At 40.7% G+C, this 19,500-nt stretch overlaps 1 protein-coding gene across 1 annotated transcript in view; it reads left to right on the top strand.

Annotated features, from left to right (window-relative positions):
- Positions 1-3,950: 3,950 nt before the first annotated feature.
- The window catches only part of CRYBG1 (crystallin beta-gamma domain containing 1), a 42,987-nt gene continuing 27,437 nt past the window's right edge, over positions 3,951-19,500 (top strand). Inside the window, exons 1-8 of the mRNA XM_032684464.1 lie at positions 3,951-4,007; positions 5,263-6,752; positions 10,994-12,455; positions 12,534-12,710; positions 15,221-15,268; positions 15,381-15,499; positions 16,846-17,008; positions 17,938-18,077. Coding sequence (XP_032540355.1) covers positions 6,001-6,752; positions 10,994-12,455; positions 12,534-12,710; positions 15,221-15,268; positions 15,381-15,499; positions 16,846-17,008; positions 17,938-18,077 — 2,861 coding nt within the window. The 5' untranslated portion in view covers positions 3,951-4,007; positions 5,263-6,000. The remainder of the gene's footprint in view (positions 4,008-5,262; positions 6,753-10,993; positions 12,456-12,533; positions 12,711-15,220; positions 15,269-15,380; positions 15,500-16,845; positions 17,009-17,937; positions 18,078-19,500) is intronic.

Raw genomic sequence — 19,500 nt, 5'->3', positions numbered from 1 at the left:
CTGAGTGAGTCCTGTACTTCTCAGACTTTTCTCTCTCTTGCTTTGATTTGTACATTGTTCCTTCCAGTTTTTCTACTAATATTTTTAGAGCACATTGTGCCAGCAATAGTCCAGCAATATAAATTTTCCACCTAAGAAAGGCTGGCACTGCCAGTGTTAGATATTTGAGCCTCAGTCTGCAGAATGCTAAAGCCTGAAGAGTAATAGGTAATTTATTTAAATGTTTTTGGCTAATGCACTTTTTGGGATGGCTTGTAACTGCTAGAACTCCGAGGCTTTCTGTTTCTCATGATTGGGTGAATTATGATACTGTGATTTAAAGATACTGAAAGTTACTGGCATTCCAGCATGATCTTTTAGGGATCCTACTTTATTAGAATTGTTGAAGATAGAACAGTCTCAGAGGTCTTCATATTACTTGAAATCCAGTTATTTATGTCCTTCTAGTGAAGCTCCAACTTACTCTTCACTAACTGGTTTGTTGCTTTTTCCCCCCCTCTGAAGGTGAACATGTGCTAAAAATAAATGTTTAAATTAAAGAACTGTCTACAGGAGATATTACCACCTATTAGTTACCACAAAGTTGCTAATGACTGGTAAAAATACTACTTTTTTCTATAATGTGTGCTCTAAGAAGTGTTTTCATTTATATTCAGCTGACTCAGATGAACTCATCTAAGAAAATAACATCCAATTGATCCCTCCAGACACAGCCCGAAGTTCTGATTCAACAAATCACAGTAGCTCGCTCTCCACTGGAGATCAGCAAAGCACATGTTTAATTACATTGTTAAATTAGGGGTTTGGCTGTGGCAACTTACAATAGCTAATGAGAAAAAACCCCAGCCAAAAACAGAGGAAATATTTTAATGCTAACATAAACAGGTATGAATATAAATACAAACAAGATTTACATTTCTTGGTTAAGAGGGCGGCATTTTGCTTTCAGATTAGACCACGGCTTTAAGGATTCATGCAGTGTGGTTGAAACAAGGTTCCTCCACGCTGTCCAAGTAATGGATAGGCAAGTCCTCTAGTTTTTTCAGTTGCCAATGCCTTTGATCAGGGATTTCTCAAACAGCTAATGTCTCATCAGTAAGAATGCTCGAGCCGAGAACACATGAAGAAGCCTGATCTGCAGAGCAAGGATAGAGAATTCTTGCCTTCTGAAATCAAACATTTCTGTGCGGTGCTCTGGAAGTCAAGCATTCTTGTGCTGTGCTCTGTCAGGCTGGGCCCCACTTTGCAGTCTCTTGAGAAGCTCGGTCTCTGTGCCCTCTTGCACTGGCAATACTGGCTCACCTGCATTTATCTGAGTTAAAATACAAGCTCTTCAGGGCAAGTACCCAGCCTTTCATGTGTTTGGAAAGAGCTGTATATAATTAAGGTACTTTGTATGAAGAAATTACTTCAAAACAGTTTACATAGGGCAGCTATTTCATGATCAAGAAAAAATCTTTAGCCTTGTTCCCTGAGGAAACAAGGCTTATGTGACTGGACTGGCTGGCTGTCCCTCCTCACTTCCAACACCTTTTGAACTTGTTGGACAGTTTAAACTATATTTGAAAGGGGTAGACGTCTCGAAGATAATTAAGTTCCCATGGACTTTATGAAAATCAGTGGCTGGGAATAGAGAAAGTCAGATCCATAGTTCAAATAACTAATTTTTCCAAGTGTAATCTTGCAAACCCAAAAACTTGACTGCAAGTGTAATAATGGCTGTCAGGCTGATAATGTAATCCCAACTACTTTAGAAGGCTGACAGCTATTTCACACTCAAATATTAATATGGTTAGATGTAAATATATATAAATAGATTGACACCATAATGAAGTTAAATTTCCCCTATTTTGGTGTTTCATGAGTTTTTAATATGAACAATATAGACAACCTCCTCACACTTGTTGTAGTTATTATAAATTCTCAGACAAATTAGCATCACTCATTCCTTATTGGCTTATATTAAGTGTAAAAATTTCATATTTTTGCCTTTTTTTAACTAGCAGTGTTCATTATTGTGTTATCCTTTCCCTATAATGAGTTAGGACTGGCAATAGATACATTGAATAAGAAATTAGATAGTAATTGGACTGGATTACTCATGATTGTTGCATCTGATAGAGAAATTTATAGTTGGTTTTGTTATCACTAAAGCACTTTACCTGTCTGAGCTGTATGAATTTAATGCAGCCCTCAATGTTGCTCTTTACTTGTTTTGGTTCTACTCGTTGAAAGAAGTTATCAAAGGGATGGAAAAAAACAGACATCAAGCTTTCTCATTTACAGATTATTTCACTATCTCAAAAAAAAAAAAAAAAACAAACTCCAACAGCCCAAAAACTTAATCTCAAGGTCATGATCATAGATTTGCCTGTTTGAAGGCTGCTGATGGAAGAGTGCTATGTGTGAGGACATAGCACTTAGTTGGTAGTATATTTGCATATCAGTTGAATGAGTAACACTGTTTAAGAAACATAGACAAAGACAAGGGTTCCCATGGATTTCTGTTTGGTTGCAGTATGATAAGACAGCTCTACTTATTCCCCAATTTAGGTTTTTCTGTGTTTTTCACGTTTTTTAGTATTTATTGTGTGCTTAGGCAAGCCTCGCTGGCATTAAGTAGGCTCTGTAGGGGTCTCCTAAGCCAAGACCTTATTTCACAACTCATGTTTGGGGGAGTTTTAGAACAGGGGTCAAACGTTAGTCTATTGATGAAGCAAAAACAACTAACTTAACGCTTTTTCATCCAGAGGAGGAAGTGACTGTGTAAAAAAAGGTTCTTATTTTCTTCAGTAGCCGGAGGGCCAGACACACCACAAGCCGGGCTGCCCGGCCAGCTGCAGGCAGCTTGACCCGATGTCTCCCCCGCCTCCGCACTGGGCCCTTTAGAAGCACCGAAGTGAGACTTGCATGGTCCTTCCTGTTGAAGCTGTTCCACTTCATATAAGTAATTAAGCGTTAATTAGAAGAGGACTAGTTGAGCATTCATTAAACATTAAATACTAATTGAGCGCCTGGGGAGAGCGCTGGCACCATTTGGCCGCGGAGTCATTCTCACGCCGCCCCAGCCGGGGACGGGGACAGCCGCCTCGGCCCCCTGCAGTCGTTTCCCCGGCCCGCGGGCGGTGTGCCCGGGGCAGGCGGCGGGGACAGGCAGGCACAGACGGCAGGCAGCCGCGCCCGCCGCGGCGAGGTGGAAAATGGGGGTTCATCTCCTTGCAGGGCTTTGAAGCCAGATCTCTCACGAGGGCCCCGGCGGCCGGGCGGTGCCGGCCCCAGAACTACCTGGGGCTGGAGGGAGCCACGCCAGCTCCCGGAGCTCGGCACCTTCGAGAGTCTGGGTCGGGGGGCGGCCGGATCGCCGCCACCCCAGATGCCCCCCTGCTCCGCATCCGTCGCAGGGGGCGGCGGCGACACCGCGCCCGCAGCCACCGTGCCGGGAGGGGGTAAACCGGTGCTCTTGGGCCGCGCTGTCCCTTCCCCAAGCACTGTCCGTGTTCCGGCCCAGGCGCTGGCTCACGCCGGGCAGCCCGCACTGCAGCCCGCCGGGGCGGCGGCAGCGCGAACCGCCCGCCTCCGCCCCTCGGTGCTTTTCTTTCAACATCAAAGGGCGTCGGTTTTGCCCGGGGCGGCGTTTTGCCCTCAATAACAAGGCGGCAGCCGCAGCGCGGGCTGCTGGGGCACGTACGGGGCGCGGCGCCCACTCGCGCCCCGCCGCCCCCTCGACGGCCTCACCCGTGGCCGAGGGCGCCCGCGCTTCCCGCTGCTCCGCAGCCCTCGCTGGGGGCCGGTCCAGCGCCACCACCCCTCCCTCCGCGGCCGGGGGAGGTGGCCAGGCCAGGTAGAGCCGCTGCCGGCGGCCGGGGCGGTGGCGGGGGCGGTGGCGGGCCGGGGCGGGGCGGGGCGGGGCGGAGCGGAGCGCACAGACGGCCGGCGCCGGGGCAGCTGCGCGGGTAGCGGCGGGGGGCGGCTTCGGCGGGGGTCGTCGAACCGAGCCGGGCTGGGCGGTGAGTGTCGGGCCGTCGGTGGGATTCCTCGCTCGGCGGGGAGGGGAAGTGAGGTGAGGCAAGGCGCCCGCACCTGCGGAGCCGGGCGAGGATGCGGCGCGGCCAGGGCCGGGTAAAGTCCTCTGTGGTTCCTGCCTCCCGCTTGTCCCGTCGTGGGACGGGGAAGGACGGCGGCGTCCTCGGGAGGCTTCGCCCTCCTGGTAACGCGCGGGCCAGGCGTCGTGACTCCTGCGGCGGGGTGATGCCAGGCTAGTTCTCCGCAGCCGCACTTGCGGGCAAGAAAACTGGGGCTGCGCGGAGGGCGCGGGGACTTCAACGCCGGCCGGCCTTCGCTCGGCCCCGGGAGCACGCCGGGCAGTGCCAGGCGGTCTCGGCGTCTGCAGCAAGAAACAAGTGTGAAACGCGCCGAAGCAGCCTCGGTGCTGTCGAGGGGACCCGCTCTCCTCGGGAGATCTGGTCCGCCAGTGTAGAAAATACTCGCGGTGTTTTGAAACAGACGTCTCAAAACAAGTATTCATCGTACCGGCATGTAAAAAGGGCTAGTATATTAAAATATAAATATGCATGTGTAGTCGGCGATGCTGTTGCGTGTTTCCTGTTTACCATGTTAATTAGAAGTTGTAAGGCAAAACTTCACCACGAGTAATCCAGGGCAGTATTTGACCCAGTAATGCTCGTTGGATGATGCAGTGGCTTTTATAGTTCTGGGTTTTCTAGCCCAAAACACAACCGAGTATTTATTGAACTTCATTAATGAGAAATGTATGAATTGTAATACAGTTTACGCCTTTGAAACTATTCTTTGCTAGCACAAGTGTCAAAAATGACTCAGCCGGTATGGGGAGGAAAGTTAAACTTCCCGCTCTTGTCTTTTTAAGGAAAATTTTGACCAAGCGGAATTGGCCAAAAAGATACTGGTCTTGCAGACACCAGGATGCTTTTCTGTATTATTTTGGGTGACTTTAAGTAATTGTGAAAAAGTTTGAGATTTGAGGCATATGGTGCTGCTATCATAAGGCAAGATGAGTTTATTTGTAAACAAACCCAGGCAAAAAGATGCAGAAAGATCTTGAAATTTTAATTGTTTTTCAAGCGTTTTGTTTTTCTTGTTCTTTTTTGAGAGCTGATATTGTTAAGCAAGCTGTTTTGTTTCCACTACTGTGTCCTTTTAATTTATAGGTGGTGCTAATACAAACAAATATATTATAGAAACAGTTTTGACATTAACCAACTGTTTGTTTGTTTGTTTTTCTAGTCCACCTCACACCTTCCAGATTCTTCCAGAGAAGAGAATAAAAAAAACACAGTTTTGGAAAGACTTGGAAATTTGTTTGGTACAGGGAAAAGGAAAAACGTCAAAAGTTCATTAGAACACACTTCACATCACAGACGGGAGAGGTCAGTTTCTCCTCACAGAGCGCAGCCAATATACTGTAGGCACCTGAAGGAAGGACATGAAGCTCCTCAAGTACACAGCCAAGTGAGAAACGTGAGTGCTGTTTCTGAGGCACAGGAATATAATTTCAGTGGGGAAGTAAGACCGCTGTATCACGATACCATTTCAGAATGGAGTAGTAGGGGAGTCTCTTCTGACAGTGAGTGGTCAGCAGATTGGAGCGGTAGCAGTGAAACTATTAAAAACTCCTTCTGTGAGAGTAACCTGAATGTGGAAACCCTGGGACTGGAGAAAGAGTCTGTCACAGATATAAATAATTCCACAACTCCAGATTTCATAAAGAGCTTGAGAAATTTGTCTAGTGAAGACTTGGAAAAGAGTATCTTAAGCCACAAGCAGCTTGTGAACACGTGGGTGTCTGAGGAGCCTGGGCATGCAAAACCAAAGGATTTGCCATACGAGTTGGAATCTGCAGCCAGTGAACACCCATATTCTGCTAGAGTGTTAACAGTTGATATCTATCTGAGAAAAACAGACGAGCTCCTTAATGAACCTGTGACTGTTCAATCAGAAGAAAATTGTAGTGATTTGGACACAATGGATAAAAAATCTGCTAGTAAAAGATCTGGAAAAAGGAGAAAGTCTCAGTCATCTAATGACATTCCAAATGGAGAGAGAAACCAGACTGAGACTACTACAAGAGAAGAATCTGGTTTTGAGGATGATATCTCTTCTGAAGTGTTTTCAGACAAGATAATAAACTCTGAAAAAAAAGTGAGGTCTCCTCAACAGACTCCTGAAAGGAGTTCCTCTTCATCAGGTAATAATCAGGACCTGAAAGTTGGATCTGCTCACAGAGGGGCATCTAAAGGTGAAACTGACAAAGGCAAGCAGCAGGTCTCAAACACAACCTCTGCAAGGAGAAGATCATATAAAAAGAATCAGTCAGATGCTGTACCCATTTCCCCTACTGGTTTGAAGGGTCAGGTAAAAGATTACTCTTCAAAAAGGCAACCTTTAGCATTGCCAGAGAATAACCCAGTGACAAAAAGAACTTCGGTGGAAAAAGGAGCTATTCCTGTGGCTTTTGGGGAAGATAGCTTGGAGTGTCCCAAAGTTACTCTGGCTGCTAAGGCAGAAGACAATGCCTTGGTGTTCGCTGAAGGCAGAAATGAGACCAAGGCTGTAAAGCATGGTAATGGTTCGGATGGAAGAACTTTCTTGCATACTGATGGGATTAAAAATGGAGACCTGTGTCCGTCAGCTGAGAGACAGACAAATTTGGATTTAGACAACTCGAAGCTGAAGAGTGTGGATGCTGCCAGAACAGTCATGACAAAGATTAACCTGTAAGTAGCAAACTAGCTTACCTTGTCCCTGTAGCTGTAATTTTGTTTGCATCCGTGTTTAGAATTCTGTGGAAACACTGGCTATATATCTGTTGCCTATCTGGATTCTTTTCAGTTAAGAACTGCCTTTAGAAAAAAAACCCCTTAATTAGAGCTACCACTTAACATCACTGTAATTTACATGAATTAGAAAAATAATTCATTTTTCCATTTTTTAGATGGCTAGGGAATGTCTCTGTCAATTCCATTATATGGAATAATTTAATGTACATAAAAGCTACTTTGTCATCATTGTTGCTAAGATTAGCTTGTCTGTCATTGACCTTAATGTCATTTTGCTGTCTGTAACCAGCTCAGTATGTGATTTAAAGATTTCGTATGTGAAAATCTTTGAATAAGGAACGCGTTCAAATTGTTCTTTGAAACAGCCTAAATTCTACTATTATTTTATGAAGAAATGTAGGATGCAATCTAGAACTTAATTGTTCAAATGATATGATAAATCATACTCCAGAAATTTGAATACATATGGTTACTTTCTGAAGTATGTGCAGGATGAATCATATAAAATTTTATGCATGTGAATAACATCAGGTATTGGCAGAATTATGCATATATTAATTTGCAGGTTTTGGTTTTATGCTTGAAGAAATTGTCGTCTGTCGAACAGAGGTGATTAGTGTTTTCCTTAGGATTACAAAGAAGTGGACGTGTTTATAAATTTCACTGTAATCACTGGAATAAACCCAGTGACTGATTTTCTGGATTCTGTTACATTCGCATCCACAGGGATTGATTTTATTACATGATTCGTTTCCATTGTTTGGTTGTCATGACTATATACTGTGTGTGGTTGCACTCCTCATTCCGGTACATTAATTTATAGGTGTCAGAGTACATTGAATCCTGTAGGCCCACCAGAGGCACCTTGAGTGTTCATAACTGTCAAAGGGATGTGAAGGTTCAACATGATGGTTAAAGACACACATCTGTTTCCAATTATGCTTCCCACGTCTGAGAAGCATTAGGAGCAATTTCCTTTTCACAGTTTGTAATACTCTGTATCTGACTTTTTGTAACTAAATGTAAAACTCCCTGTACTGAAAGTTGAACTGTGCCCTTTTTGTACATGGTGATGCTTTGCTCTCTGGCAACATAGGTAACAAGTCTTAAACTCTGAAGTTGTACCTTCACAGCTTCAGAGGAAAGGTAGCTTTCACGTTGTTCTCTTTGTGTCACTGTCATTAGTGATGACAATGTGTGTGTGACACTGTGTCTTGGCCTTATCTGCAGCTATAGGAACTTTAGCCCTGGGTGGGACTAATGTGTTGCCTGTAAGGTTCCTGATGCGTCTCATGGCCGTCACTGTATGGTACCACACCATTTCTTCAGCCAAACAGAATTATGTGCTCAGATTACCTGATATAATTTGTAGTCATTCATCAGAACATGTGAACTATAAACCTGGATGTGGATTAAGATGCTGTAAAATGGGAAAGGAAAAGATGATGCCATTACTAGAAGAAGGTGTGGTTTTATTCTCTAGTTATTGCTTTGAATGAGAGAACGGATAACTTGTCCATTTTCAAAGGTTAAAAATTTATTGTTAGGTAGTTCACATGAATCCCTTTCAGGTTGAAAAATACTCATTTACTCACAGACTCATTTACTTCCTATAAGATAGATTTATTTTTTTTTTAATAATCCAAGTAGTTTTCCCTTAAAAGTGCACAAAGTCTCTTACTAATGACATTGTGCCAATTCTAGGAATTAAGTTTCTTTAGAAACAATTTTAAAACACGTCGGTTCCTTCAGTCACCTCCAGAAGTGTGCATTCCCTGTAATGACAGCATTTTCTGTCTTTTTTCCTTTTATGTATGTGTACTGGATAACTTGAAAGTCACAGAATACTTCACTTCTAGCTGTTAAAAGGGAAACGAATCAGATTTGAAACTAAACTGAGGTTGATGGTACATCTTAATCAGCAAATAAAACCTCAAGCAGTAGTTACTTTGATATGCTTAGTGGAAAACTTGGTTTCATTTGTCGTATTTTATGTTCAGATGTGGTTTTGCAGTTGCCTTTACATTTATGCCCACTTGTTGAATTATTCTGCTCTTTTCACATGCCATTTTTCTTTGCTCACTTCAGTCTGATGTTTTGGCTTCGGTGTTTTTTGGCACCAGTTACATGCTTGACGTGTGACTCACCTTCCATTTATGACTGTATTGGGAGAGGTCTAACTGCTTGCTTCCACAGTTTAGCTGCAAGGTCTAGCCAAAGAGAAGGACATTGGTATTTCTCTTGTACCTGCTTGTTCCTGGCATTGCAGATCAGGAATGGGGAGTAGGAATCAGCCACACTGGCCTGTTTCTAAGAAAGTATTTGCAATGTTAAGTGAATCCATCTTCCATCTTTCAGTGCTTTTTCCCCATACTAGATGGGAGGCTTAAAGGGTACTCAAACATCATCTTTTAAACAAGATTAGAAACTCAGTTCTTGCAACAAGATGCATCTTTTGACTATACTTAAAATCAGTATTTCTTAGTGTGGAAAAAGGTTGAAAAGATTAGTAAGAGGAAGCCAGCTGTACTGGATGGAGCTCCAGGGCTGAGCTTTCTATTGCTTTTTGGTTGTACTAGTTTGGCTGCTGCTGTACAAAAATACTGCAGAATATCAAAGTGTTGAAGTGGTTGTTTCTGCATAAATTTGCAAAACTTGAAACTATACCTTTGAGGGGTTAGTTGTTCATTTAAAATAGGTTTTAGGTGTGGCTGATAAGTATCACTGTTAACCATTAAACTTGCTTGTGTCAGGGCATACAGGGAGACACAGATTTTATGGGGAAGATATGTGTTGTTAAGTTGAAATAAATGCATGTAGTAGTGCAAGTGACAGGCTGACAAAAGGGTGGTATGGGAATGAGTTTATTAAGATAATTAGGCTGTTAGTGATTCCTCTTAAAGATACAGGTAGAAGAAGAGGACAGAGGAGGCATGGATCGCTTGAGGAAGAGAAAGGAGTGATCTCAGTTTTTGGGTTGTTCATGTTAACTCACTTGAATCTCATTTTTCTTTCTTGGGCTAAAAAACTGCCGGAGAGCTCAGCGAACAGAGTTTGTGTAGGGAAAAAAAAAAGAAGAAAGCACTTCAATACCAGAATCGTCCATTGATTGGTAGACCATTTGAGGCCCTAGAGATCAGTGCTGCAAGCTAGTTTCTTTTATCTCCTGCCTTTGTCAGTTTTCATGTAGGGCAGATTCTGCTGGTTCTTCCCCACCGCTGTGTCTCCAGATTCCTTTTTGGAGAACAGGTCTCCTTTTGAGGTGATGGGGGGTCCTTGTTACTCCTTATATCTGACTGATAAATTTTGAAGACATCTGCCCTGCATCTTCACAGCTGTTCATACTGTTTCTGCAGTAGGAAACGATACGAACAAACGATTTTTCCTGGTTGTAGGTATTCAGAAGAAGGGGGCTTGAAACCCTCAGCTGTGTATCACCAGCCTTCTGCCATACTGTGTGCTGTGTACTTGTACATGCTTCTTTAGTCACTCTGATGGAGAAGTTTTCTAAGGGTTTCAGAATTCAATTCTTGTAAAATTAAAGTTTAAACTGTTAGCTAACTTTACCTGAAGGAAGTGAAAGAGTTCCTCACATGTGGTGTTTCCTTAGCCACACCACATGTGATGCAGTGACTGGGGACAGTTAACCTTTTCCCACAGCACTAATGAGGCCAGAAGATTTCTTTCACTCAATTTAAGGTTGCAGTGTAAGTGTAAAGGCTGCAAAGAATCTAGGCAGATGTCTTCAGAATTCATTGGAGAGGTATATGCAAATATTAACCAACTCATTATCACCTTAATGAATTGGGATTTGTTTTCTAAACTCTGTAGGGAATTGCATGCATATAATTTATTCTACCTATTCACTATTAAATTTTAATGTCTGTCAGTCATAAATAGTTAAGTTCTCTGCCTCAATTGCAGATGCTGTAGGCTGCTGTATTTTCTGTTTTACTGAACATTAAAGAACTAAGTACGTGTATGAAATGTATTCTCCCTATTTAGTGTCTATTTGTTTTCATTTGTATAGTTACTCCTTTTTTAGTTGATTCCTTTTGAGATACCAAAATTTAAACAATAATTGTATTATAATGCTGCATTTTATTGTTCTGAAAAATGGTACAAGTCTGTTCAAGATTAACTAAACGTGTCACTCTGTATCACTTTTCTTCCTGTAGTCCAGCCAAACCGAAGAATATAGAACTGAATTTTAAAACATCTACAAATCAAGACAGTTTAGAAAATGAGCAGGATACTCTTGAAAAACCAGTTAATAAAACTAACAGCAACATTGCCAACAAAATTTCCTTATTTGAAAATAAATGTGCTAACCAGAGCCAGAGGCCTACTGACGTCCCTGCTTCCAAAAATAGTACTGTACCAAGCACATTCGTTGGCAGAGCAAAGCTGAAATTTGGAAAACAACCTAAAGAAAATGAACAACCTGATAAAATGTTAAATAAGCAAAGCAGTCGCCAAAAGTTATTTGAGAATGGCACACTAGAGAAAGAAAGCACTGCGGAGTTAAAAGGGAAAAACGAAGAAGGCTTGGCCTCTTATGAGGATATTGGGAAGCCAGCAGAACTTAAAGTAAAAGCTGCAATATCCCTTTTTAACCAAGGCAGCAAAAGTGATGCTAGTAGTGTCTCTCTGAAGCAAACAGAACCAGAATTAACCACAGGAAAAAAAGAAAGTTCACCTTTTAAACTGTCCTTGCACTCACCCATTAAAAGTGAAAATGCTCAAGATACTTTTTACCAAAGAAATTACACAAGCTCAGAATTCCACAGAAATGAAGAAAAAATACTGCCAAACACAGAGGTTTTATCACCTTGCAATAATGATAAATATCCTCTACCATCTCATCAGGTTTCTAGATCAGAATTTAAGAAGATGGAAAATGGAGATAAAAAGGCAAAGCCAGGAGATTTGAACTTTGCAGCACTGCGGTATGATGACAGCAATCAAGAAAGTATATTGGAATCAGAGCACAATGTCAATACAGAAAAGAGCCCAGACAAGGCCTATAATGGATCTGCTGAAGACGATAGCATTTTTGATTCTCCATCTGACATGAAGAAGTTTGCTGAAACAATAAAAAACTTGGAAAGCTCAGTTTGTTTACCCCAGAAAAAGAAGAGGTCAAAGCTTCCAAAGTCCCCAGCACCCCACTTTGCAATGCCTCCCATTCATGAAGACAACTTAGAGAAAGTATTTGATCCTAGTGTATTTACTTTTGGTTTGGGATTGAGAAGGGAAAAACCACAGGATCTGTTACCGGCCCAGCAAATTAAAATGCAAAGCCTGGAAACAATAGCCAGAGTCAGGCCCAAGCGTGCATCAACAGAGCAGAGTATCATATTCAAAGCTCTGCAGTCATGTAGAGAGGAACCTGTCTTTACTCATGAAATAAATGGAAAAGAGAACATTGATGGCACAGATGGTGAAATTAAGAGATCACGGCTTGAAAAAAGCTCCCTCTTCTCAAGCTTACTGTCTTCTACACCTAAAGACAAGTTTTTTAATCCCTCTGTCACCTCAGTAAATAACACTACAACAGCTTTTGCAACTGACTCATCAGGGATGCCTCCTTTACAAGTGGATGCTTCCAGGCCATTTGGCATGGCTCAAATATCTGAGGTAATAAAGAACATTCCAGAAATGAAACAATGTTTGTCTACCTGCTGAATGACTGTTAATTTTGATTTTGCAATTCAGTCTCTTTCAGATATGAAGTTTCCAAATTTTGTGGAGAAATACATGCAAGCAGATAATGCAAAAAAAGAACTAAGCTTACAAATGCCCAGCTATGGCAACCCTGAGAAAAGTTTTTCCAGCTGGCTAGGGACAAGCAGATATGAATCAAATGTCCCCCCTGGTTTATTAGATGTGGATGTAAGTATTTTGCTGTTTAAAATCTGCCTGCAAAGTTATCCAGCTTTTATATTTTCTGTAGGCAATACGCATACATTGTTTTGTTTCCCCTCTTAGGGATATACATAGATTACAAATACACAGAGGTGCACTTAGGTGTGGTACCAGTTTCATCTGATGGGCTAAGCATGAAAATGAGATGGCATCTGTTAACATGATTAAGGTTCTTCATGGTGCCCTTACTTTGAGACTTTGAAAAATGAATTGAAAGCGTATGTCTGAATATGTCTTCATCTTTGATTTTGTATTACAGTGAAACAAATCTCGTGCTAGCTTTATTTTTTATTGTAAGTTACTAGAATGCTTTCTGTGAACTTCAGGGAATGTCTGTTGAAAGTAATCTCTCTCCTCTTCCAGCAAGACATTGAGCCATTGAACTGTTAAATAAGCAACAGAGCAGAGTTTTTTATTTTTGCTCTCTGTTGTTTTTCCCAGTATTCTCTTGCATTTGATAGAAATATATATATACTTTAAGAACTGGATAGTAGTGATTATTGAAAGTGCTGCTATGGTGGAGGGCTGTCCCTTGCTCTCGTTACAAGCATCTGATCCTCATGAGTGAAGACAGACCTTCATTTTCCCTTGGAAGCAACTTTAATGTAGAATATCTTTGTATTTTCTGTTTTAAAAATGATGAACAAATGTCCTATAGTATCTTCTGTTCCTATTAACTTGAGCCGTTATTGTCACCCAAGAGGAAAACTATAATCAAATCTAAGAACTGTGGGAAGAAATATGTTCTCTGAAGTTTAATAGCCACATGAATGTGACCTGTGGAATAGAAGCAGTGTGTAAAAGTTCGAGAGATACTTTGCAAAGCTAATGGTTATGTGCTGTAATGGTTCTACTAAAAGGAGTGAGGTAGTAGAAATAGCTCCTCTCTTCTTCTTCGCTTTGCAGGAGGAAATCATCCATGGTACCTTGCAGTTTTGAGAATGTAGATTTTTCTCTCATGGGAAGTTTTTTAATTTAGTGCGGGGATGAAAATTAGGGGGTGAAAATTGCAGTGGTGTAGATTTATGCTGGCAGTTAAACAAGCTTTCTTACTCTGCTCCTGCTTGGATTTAAAAACTTGAATTTAAAGCTAAATGACTAGTTTTGGTTTGGTTTTTTGCTGCTTAAAATGTTGTTCTTGGATGAGTTTCAATTTTGCAGTGGAGTGTGGAGGCCTGATACGGCAATGGAGTGTGTGTATACACCTAAGACTGCACTTGGGAGAATCCCTTTAGGCTCCGAAGGGTTTCTGGAGTTCTGTGGCACTGTTGCTGACTCTGAATTGTCTTCGTCAAGTTATACAGGAACCAAAAATGTTTATATGATGTGTACCTACTGTGCATCTTCCACTGACTAAGAAAATGATGATGCAGTGGCTAGTGGGTAATGTGAGGGAAAGAGTAAGGGCAGCCCAAAACAATGGCTTTGGTGTTCCTTAAAACACAGGGCAAGTTTTAACTGGAATTGAAGCACGGGCTAAAAAAACCAGTCATGCTTCAATGTGTCTTGATGTCTACAGAAATCTGATGGTGGTTAAGAACTCTGTCCTGAGACCACTGCCTGCTCTGTGTGTTAACTAATATGATCTCATTAATTCCTTGTGTGTATTGCTGGTTATCTTAGGCTGCCACTGATTTAGGGGCACAATCTGTTTCTGTCCTTTTGTTTGTATGAGTAGTTCCTAGAAGAGTGAGAGACTGTCCTGGAAAGAGCACTTCTGTCCTTCCTAGGAAGCCAAATGTGTCATTGCACTGCTTGCTTTATTTGTTTTAAGATGATGTGATGCAACCACAGCTTTCCCATATATTCTATATCATATAACTTACCTCTGACTTCAGCATTATTTTAAATTTTGTATAACTCAATGTGTTTTATTTGTTCTGAATATTTTTTAGTTTATCACTTGTTGTATAGCCTCATGTTTTTTGAGGGAACTTACCTTGGTACGAGCTGTTAGTCACAAAACTGATTATGCTAGTTAGCTCATACGTATATATGCCATCATGCCCCCTCAGTCTTTTCATATATTCCTTCAAAATTATTTCATACTTTATGGCTTGACATTTTTAAACATTTAAGGTTTCATTTATATCTTTATCATTGTAGAACATGTCCTTTTATTAATGTCAATTTTTAAAGTAGTCTCCTGGTATGAAAGTTCTGGAATATATAGGAAGCTGATCCAGAGGGATTTTAGTGTTTGAGGTTAGTTAACTTCAGTGAGATGATAATTCAAAGTTAAAAAAGAAAAGTGTGTAAATTTATATATTTATATAGCAGAGACACTACCCTTTAAGAGGAAGAAGAGATGGAAGCAATAAGGAAGTATAGTTGAAATGTTAGTAGCTTTTTACTATTCAGACTAGTTTTTCTTTTGGTCTACTAGCTTTTTTTTTTTATAGCTGAGCATCTTTATTGAGTATCTTTCTGGTTTTGTTTGTTTTTTTGGTGATTTTTCTCTCCCCACTGCCTATTAGACACTTTCAAGAAATGGACAAAGTAAAATCAATCCCAGACCTGGCAAGGTAAGATCAATTTTAATATTTATACTGTTCCTTTCTATATTTAAAGTGTAGGAAGATAGAACTATATGTTGCTGGTGTGTGTTTTTCTGTTTGTTTGTTTTTTTAAACACAGCTGGTGATATACTGTGACTCAGACTGTCAAAAAAATAGTATTGAAGTTTTCCATGATGTTCTGGATTGCAGTTCTTGGGTTCTGTCACCAACAATTTTTATTAAAGTCATCAGAGGATGGTAAGAGATGAATTTTTGCTCTTTATCACTGGTCTGTCTAAAAAAGTTTTGATACAGAGGTGGCATGTAATTCACATTAAGTCTGCCTTGTAAATGGCAATGTAACATCAACACCTGTGAGCAAGAGATATGGCATTTTACCTCTGCAAGAGGAAGTTCTGGGCTGGGAAACCTATTTCGCTGACTAATTGAATGAGTGTTACCATCTGGAGGGGTGCAAGATTTCACCAGGCATAGGTGTAGGATGAAATAATAGCTTCTGTCCGGTCTTTGACTCCTCTGCCCATTAGGGGTTCTTGCATAGTATTTGGATTGGGCTAAAAGGCTAGCAGATAAGCTTAAAGCCAGGTCTAACATGATTAATTTCATGTCCAAAGGAATAAGATGGTGCTGTAGAGATAACTGACCGTTTTTCTGAGAAATCCAGAGGGATTTTGCTCTAAAAGTTACATTGCCTAAGAGTAATTCAAAACAAGTTCATCTTCGACTTTCTTCATAGCATCAGCAGAATGGCCTTTAGTAGTGTGGCTAGCATGGCAAGTTATGTTGTGACCAGGCTATAATGCAGTCAAATAGCAGGTTCTCAAAAGCAATGATCTGATAGTAAGCTGCAAAAACAAATGCTAGCTGCAGTAGGAGGTACTGGGAAGCATACTGATTGCTGTTTAACTTCAGAAAACTGGAATGAAAGCCTTTTGATCTGTGTAGACCATGTATTTTCCAGCATGGACTAGAGGGACTGGGCTTGTTCCCCCCCCCCCCTTCAGTTGAGAACATAAGGGAGGGGTTTGTATTTGCAGATGGATAAAGTTTTTGTCTAGTTATATCTTCCAACCTGGTGTTAAAAATGAAGTTTTTACTTTTGTGCACTTGTGTACTTGAAACTGTACTTGAGCAGTCTTTGGCACATTTACACCAGCCACTGTGGAACTCCAGGCTGTTGTTCACAGGATCCAAGTAGCTTGTCTGTTTATACGTGATGCAGCATCTTGCAGTGTCAGTGTTTTCTGACCTACAAATTGGTTCTGATTAGTATCTCATACAGAAGTCTGGTATTCATAGACAGTGGTCTTTGGTGCCCAAAATCACCAGTTTAAAAAGTGGAGGAGTTTTTGATGAAGTTACAATTCAGCAGTAGACATCTTTGTTTTTATCATTGCTTTTAAAAGTATCAGAAACTGGGAATGACTTGCATCAGCAGTGTTGAGCAAATAAGCTTTATTGGGGAAATGGTAAGGGACTGGAAATATAGTACTTCTTATTAAAGGATTTGTTAAATAGGAGCATGATTTTTGCAAATCACGCTTGATAAAGCACCATTAAAAATCAGAATTTTTTATTTTAAGCTGGATACTCTACGAGAAACCAAATTTTGAAGGCCCCTCTATTCCATTGGAAGAAGGAGAGCTGGAACTCCCTGATATTTGGGGTACAGGTACTTCTGAAGAGCAAAATGACTGCAAATCTGTAAAGCCTGCAGTGATTGGTTCAATAAGACATGTTGTTAAGGCAAGTAATATAGGTAAAGAAAATTTTGTATGGATCTTAAGTGATGTCTCATACTGATACAAAGTGTGATTGGTGTCTTAGGTCACAAGTGTAATGTGAGTTACAAATGCATGAAACAATTTTCCGTGCTGAATTTCTTGTTTAATCACAAAATGCATGTGGGGGCTTTTGCACAATGGGAATTATGGTAACATCCACTGGAAAGATAGGGCAGGAAAGTGTATTTTATTGGAATAGCTACATACAGCATATGCTTTGTACCCTGATCAGGCACAAGAAAAGCATCACAGAAAACCATCAATAATTCTGTACCTGTATGTGGCTTCCCCCCCCCAATATAAACCAAGTTTATACTCAGTACAAACTTCAGGGTCAAACACCAAACCTTGCTTGATATTCAAGAAATGGCCCTGTATGTGCAGACTTACAAGTGAGTTTCACACGTGGTGGAACACCTTCCTGCATGCACTTTTAACCTACCATTAAGCAGTTACTTATGCAGGTTGTCAAAACAAGCATGAGCTATAAAGTTATTTGACTAGGAAAGGAAAAAGGAGGACTATATATTGCTTGTAACTACAATTCTTGTTTAAATTGAAGTCCTCTTCAAGGATGGCTTGCTTAGTGTTATTTTAGGATTAATTTGCTGGAGGAGATCTTAACTGATGAAAGAAGACGCATTCCTGCCTAGATGGCAGAAAGTAAACAATGTAAATGCTGATTAGAGATTGACTGACTGTCTTGGTCCAAACAGAGACAGGCAAACTGGCTTAGCTATACTTTTATTATAGGCATCTAATAGCAGTAGTAATTGACGAGGGGGAAAACAATTTAAAATAAGCAGGTGTTTCAAAACTGATTTAGTTATCCACAATAATTACAGAACTCACAGCACAGATTAAGTGATTATGGCAATCTTCATTTTTCAGGATTACAGGGTTTGCCGAATTGATTTGTATACAGAGCCTGAAGGGTTAGGAATCGTGACTTCCTTTTTTGATGACACTGAAGAAACAGGGGTGTTTGGCACCACTCAGAAGACTTGTTCTATTAAAGTACATTGGGGCATGTAAGTACGTAGTTCTCTATGAATGTGTAATGCTATGAAAGGAATTTGTTTTAAACCATTGGTTACACCTGTCAGACATACAAGCAGGCTATATTTATTCTAGTCCTATATTTCGGTAGTATTTTGTTGACAGTAGCATTAGTGCATCAGTGTAATGCTTCACTCTTGGAGAGGCTGACCTGTTAGAATGTTTTGTTAGAGCCAGTTTTTATTCTGTTTGCATGTAGTAAATACCAAATAACCCGTGTGTATTTGCAGCAAAGGAATGAGTTTGCCTCTCTTGCTCTTTCTCATTCAGGCACGCTTACCATAACTGTTGTGATAAGGTCACATTTCCTACTTTCTTTCTTCTGAACTTGAAATCGTCGTACTAAAAGAAGAAAAAAATTTAAGTCCTTCTGTTAAAAAATAAGGCTTAATGCTTTACAGAGCCGACATATGACATTCCTGTATTTCACAGGGCATTTTCATCTGTGTTTTTATGGTGATGTTTAGGACATGTATTATGTCACCTGAAAATATCTCGCCATATGAGTTAGGAGGGTAATGTCATGAACCAGGAAAGCTTTTACGAGAAAGGAGACCTCTAAGGAGCAATGCAGGTGCTGTACTAATGTTAGTTGTGATGACTTAATAAACAAACTTGTAAATCATTATGGAAGATATGCCTCAAAGTGGTACTGGTGGTACGCAGAAGAGGGAGGCTGTTTTCAGAAAAAGTGAGACTGGAACCACTTTCCATGATGTTGGGTCCTGCTGAACAGGGTCTGTAGACCTTGGTTGTTACCTGATAGCCACGTTCTGTTTGGACACTGATAGCACTTGCTGCAGATGGTCTAACTATCAAAAACTGCCCAGCTAAAGACGGGTGTTACATACCACTGCAAAGATGTATTCAAATATGCCACATGATATATAGGACATTTTAGTTGTTAACAAAGGGTATTTTATTTAATTAAATAGTTATGCCTTGATTTCTGGAAAAAAAAAATGAAGCATTTTGGTATATAGGCAAATTTTAAGATGTCCGAGTAGTTGGTTCTCTGACAGGAAGTTATTTCTTGTGAACTGCAAGCTTAATCCAAATTATGTGTCTCCCAAGAATAATGAAATCAGATGTGTTATTTGGAGGTTGATTATTAATTCACTTCATCAACCTCTCAACTTTATTCCTGTCTCTCACTTAAAAGCTATCTGTGAGTGGTAAAATTAAAAAAAATTTTGAAAGGAGGCAGAGCCTACGCACATCTCTGACTTGTCTGTCTTTTGCATTAGTGTGACAGCATTTTTGTACTAAATCAGTGTAAACCTTTGTAGTCCTAATCTCTCTCTGTTGCATTTGGATCCCTTGAGGGAAAGCACCAGAAAGCAAAGTAGATTATTTTTCAATTATATTTCTCAGATGTCTATTCATTAGTCCAGT

This window comes from Chiroxiphia lanceolata, chromosome 3, assembly GCF_009829145.1.
Source record: "Chiroxiphia lanceolata isolate bChiLan1 chromosome 3, bChiLan1.pri, whole genome shotgun sequence".
Lineage (NCBI taxonomy): Eukaryota > Metazoa > Chordata > Aves > Passeriformes > Pipridae > Chiroxiphia > Chiroxiphia lanceolata.
This window is presented reverse-complemented; position numbering and strand designations above follow the sequence as displayed.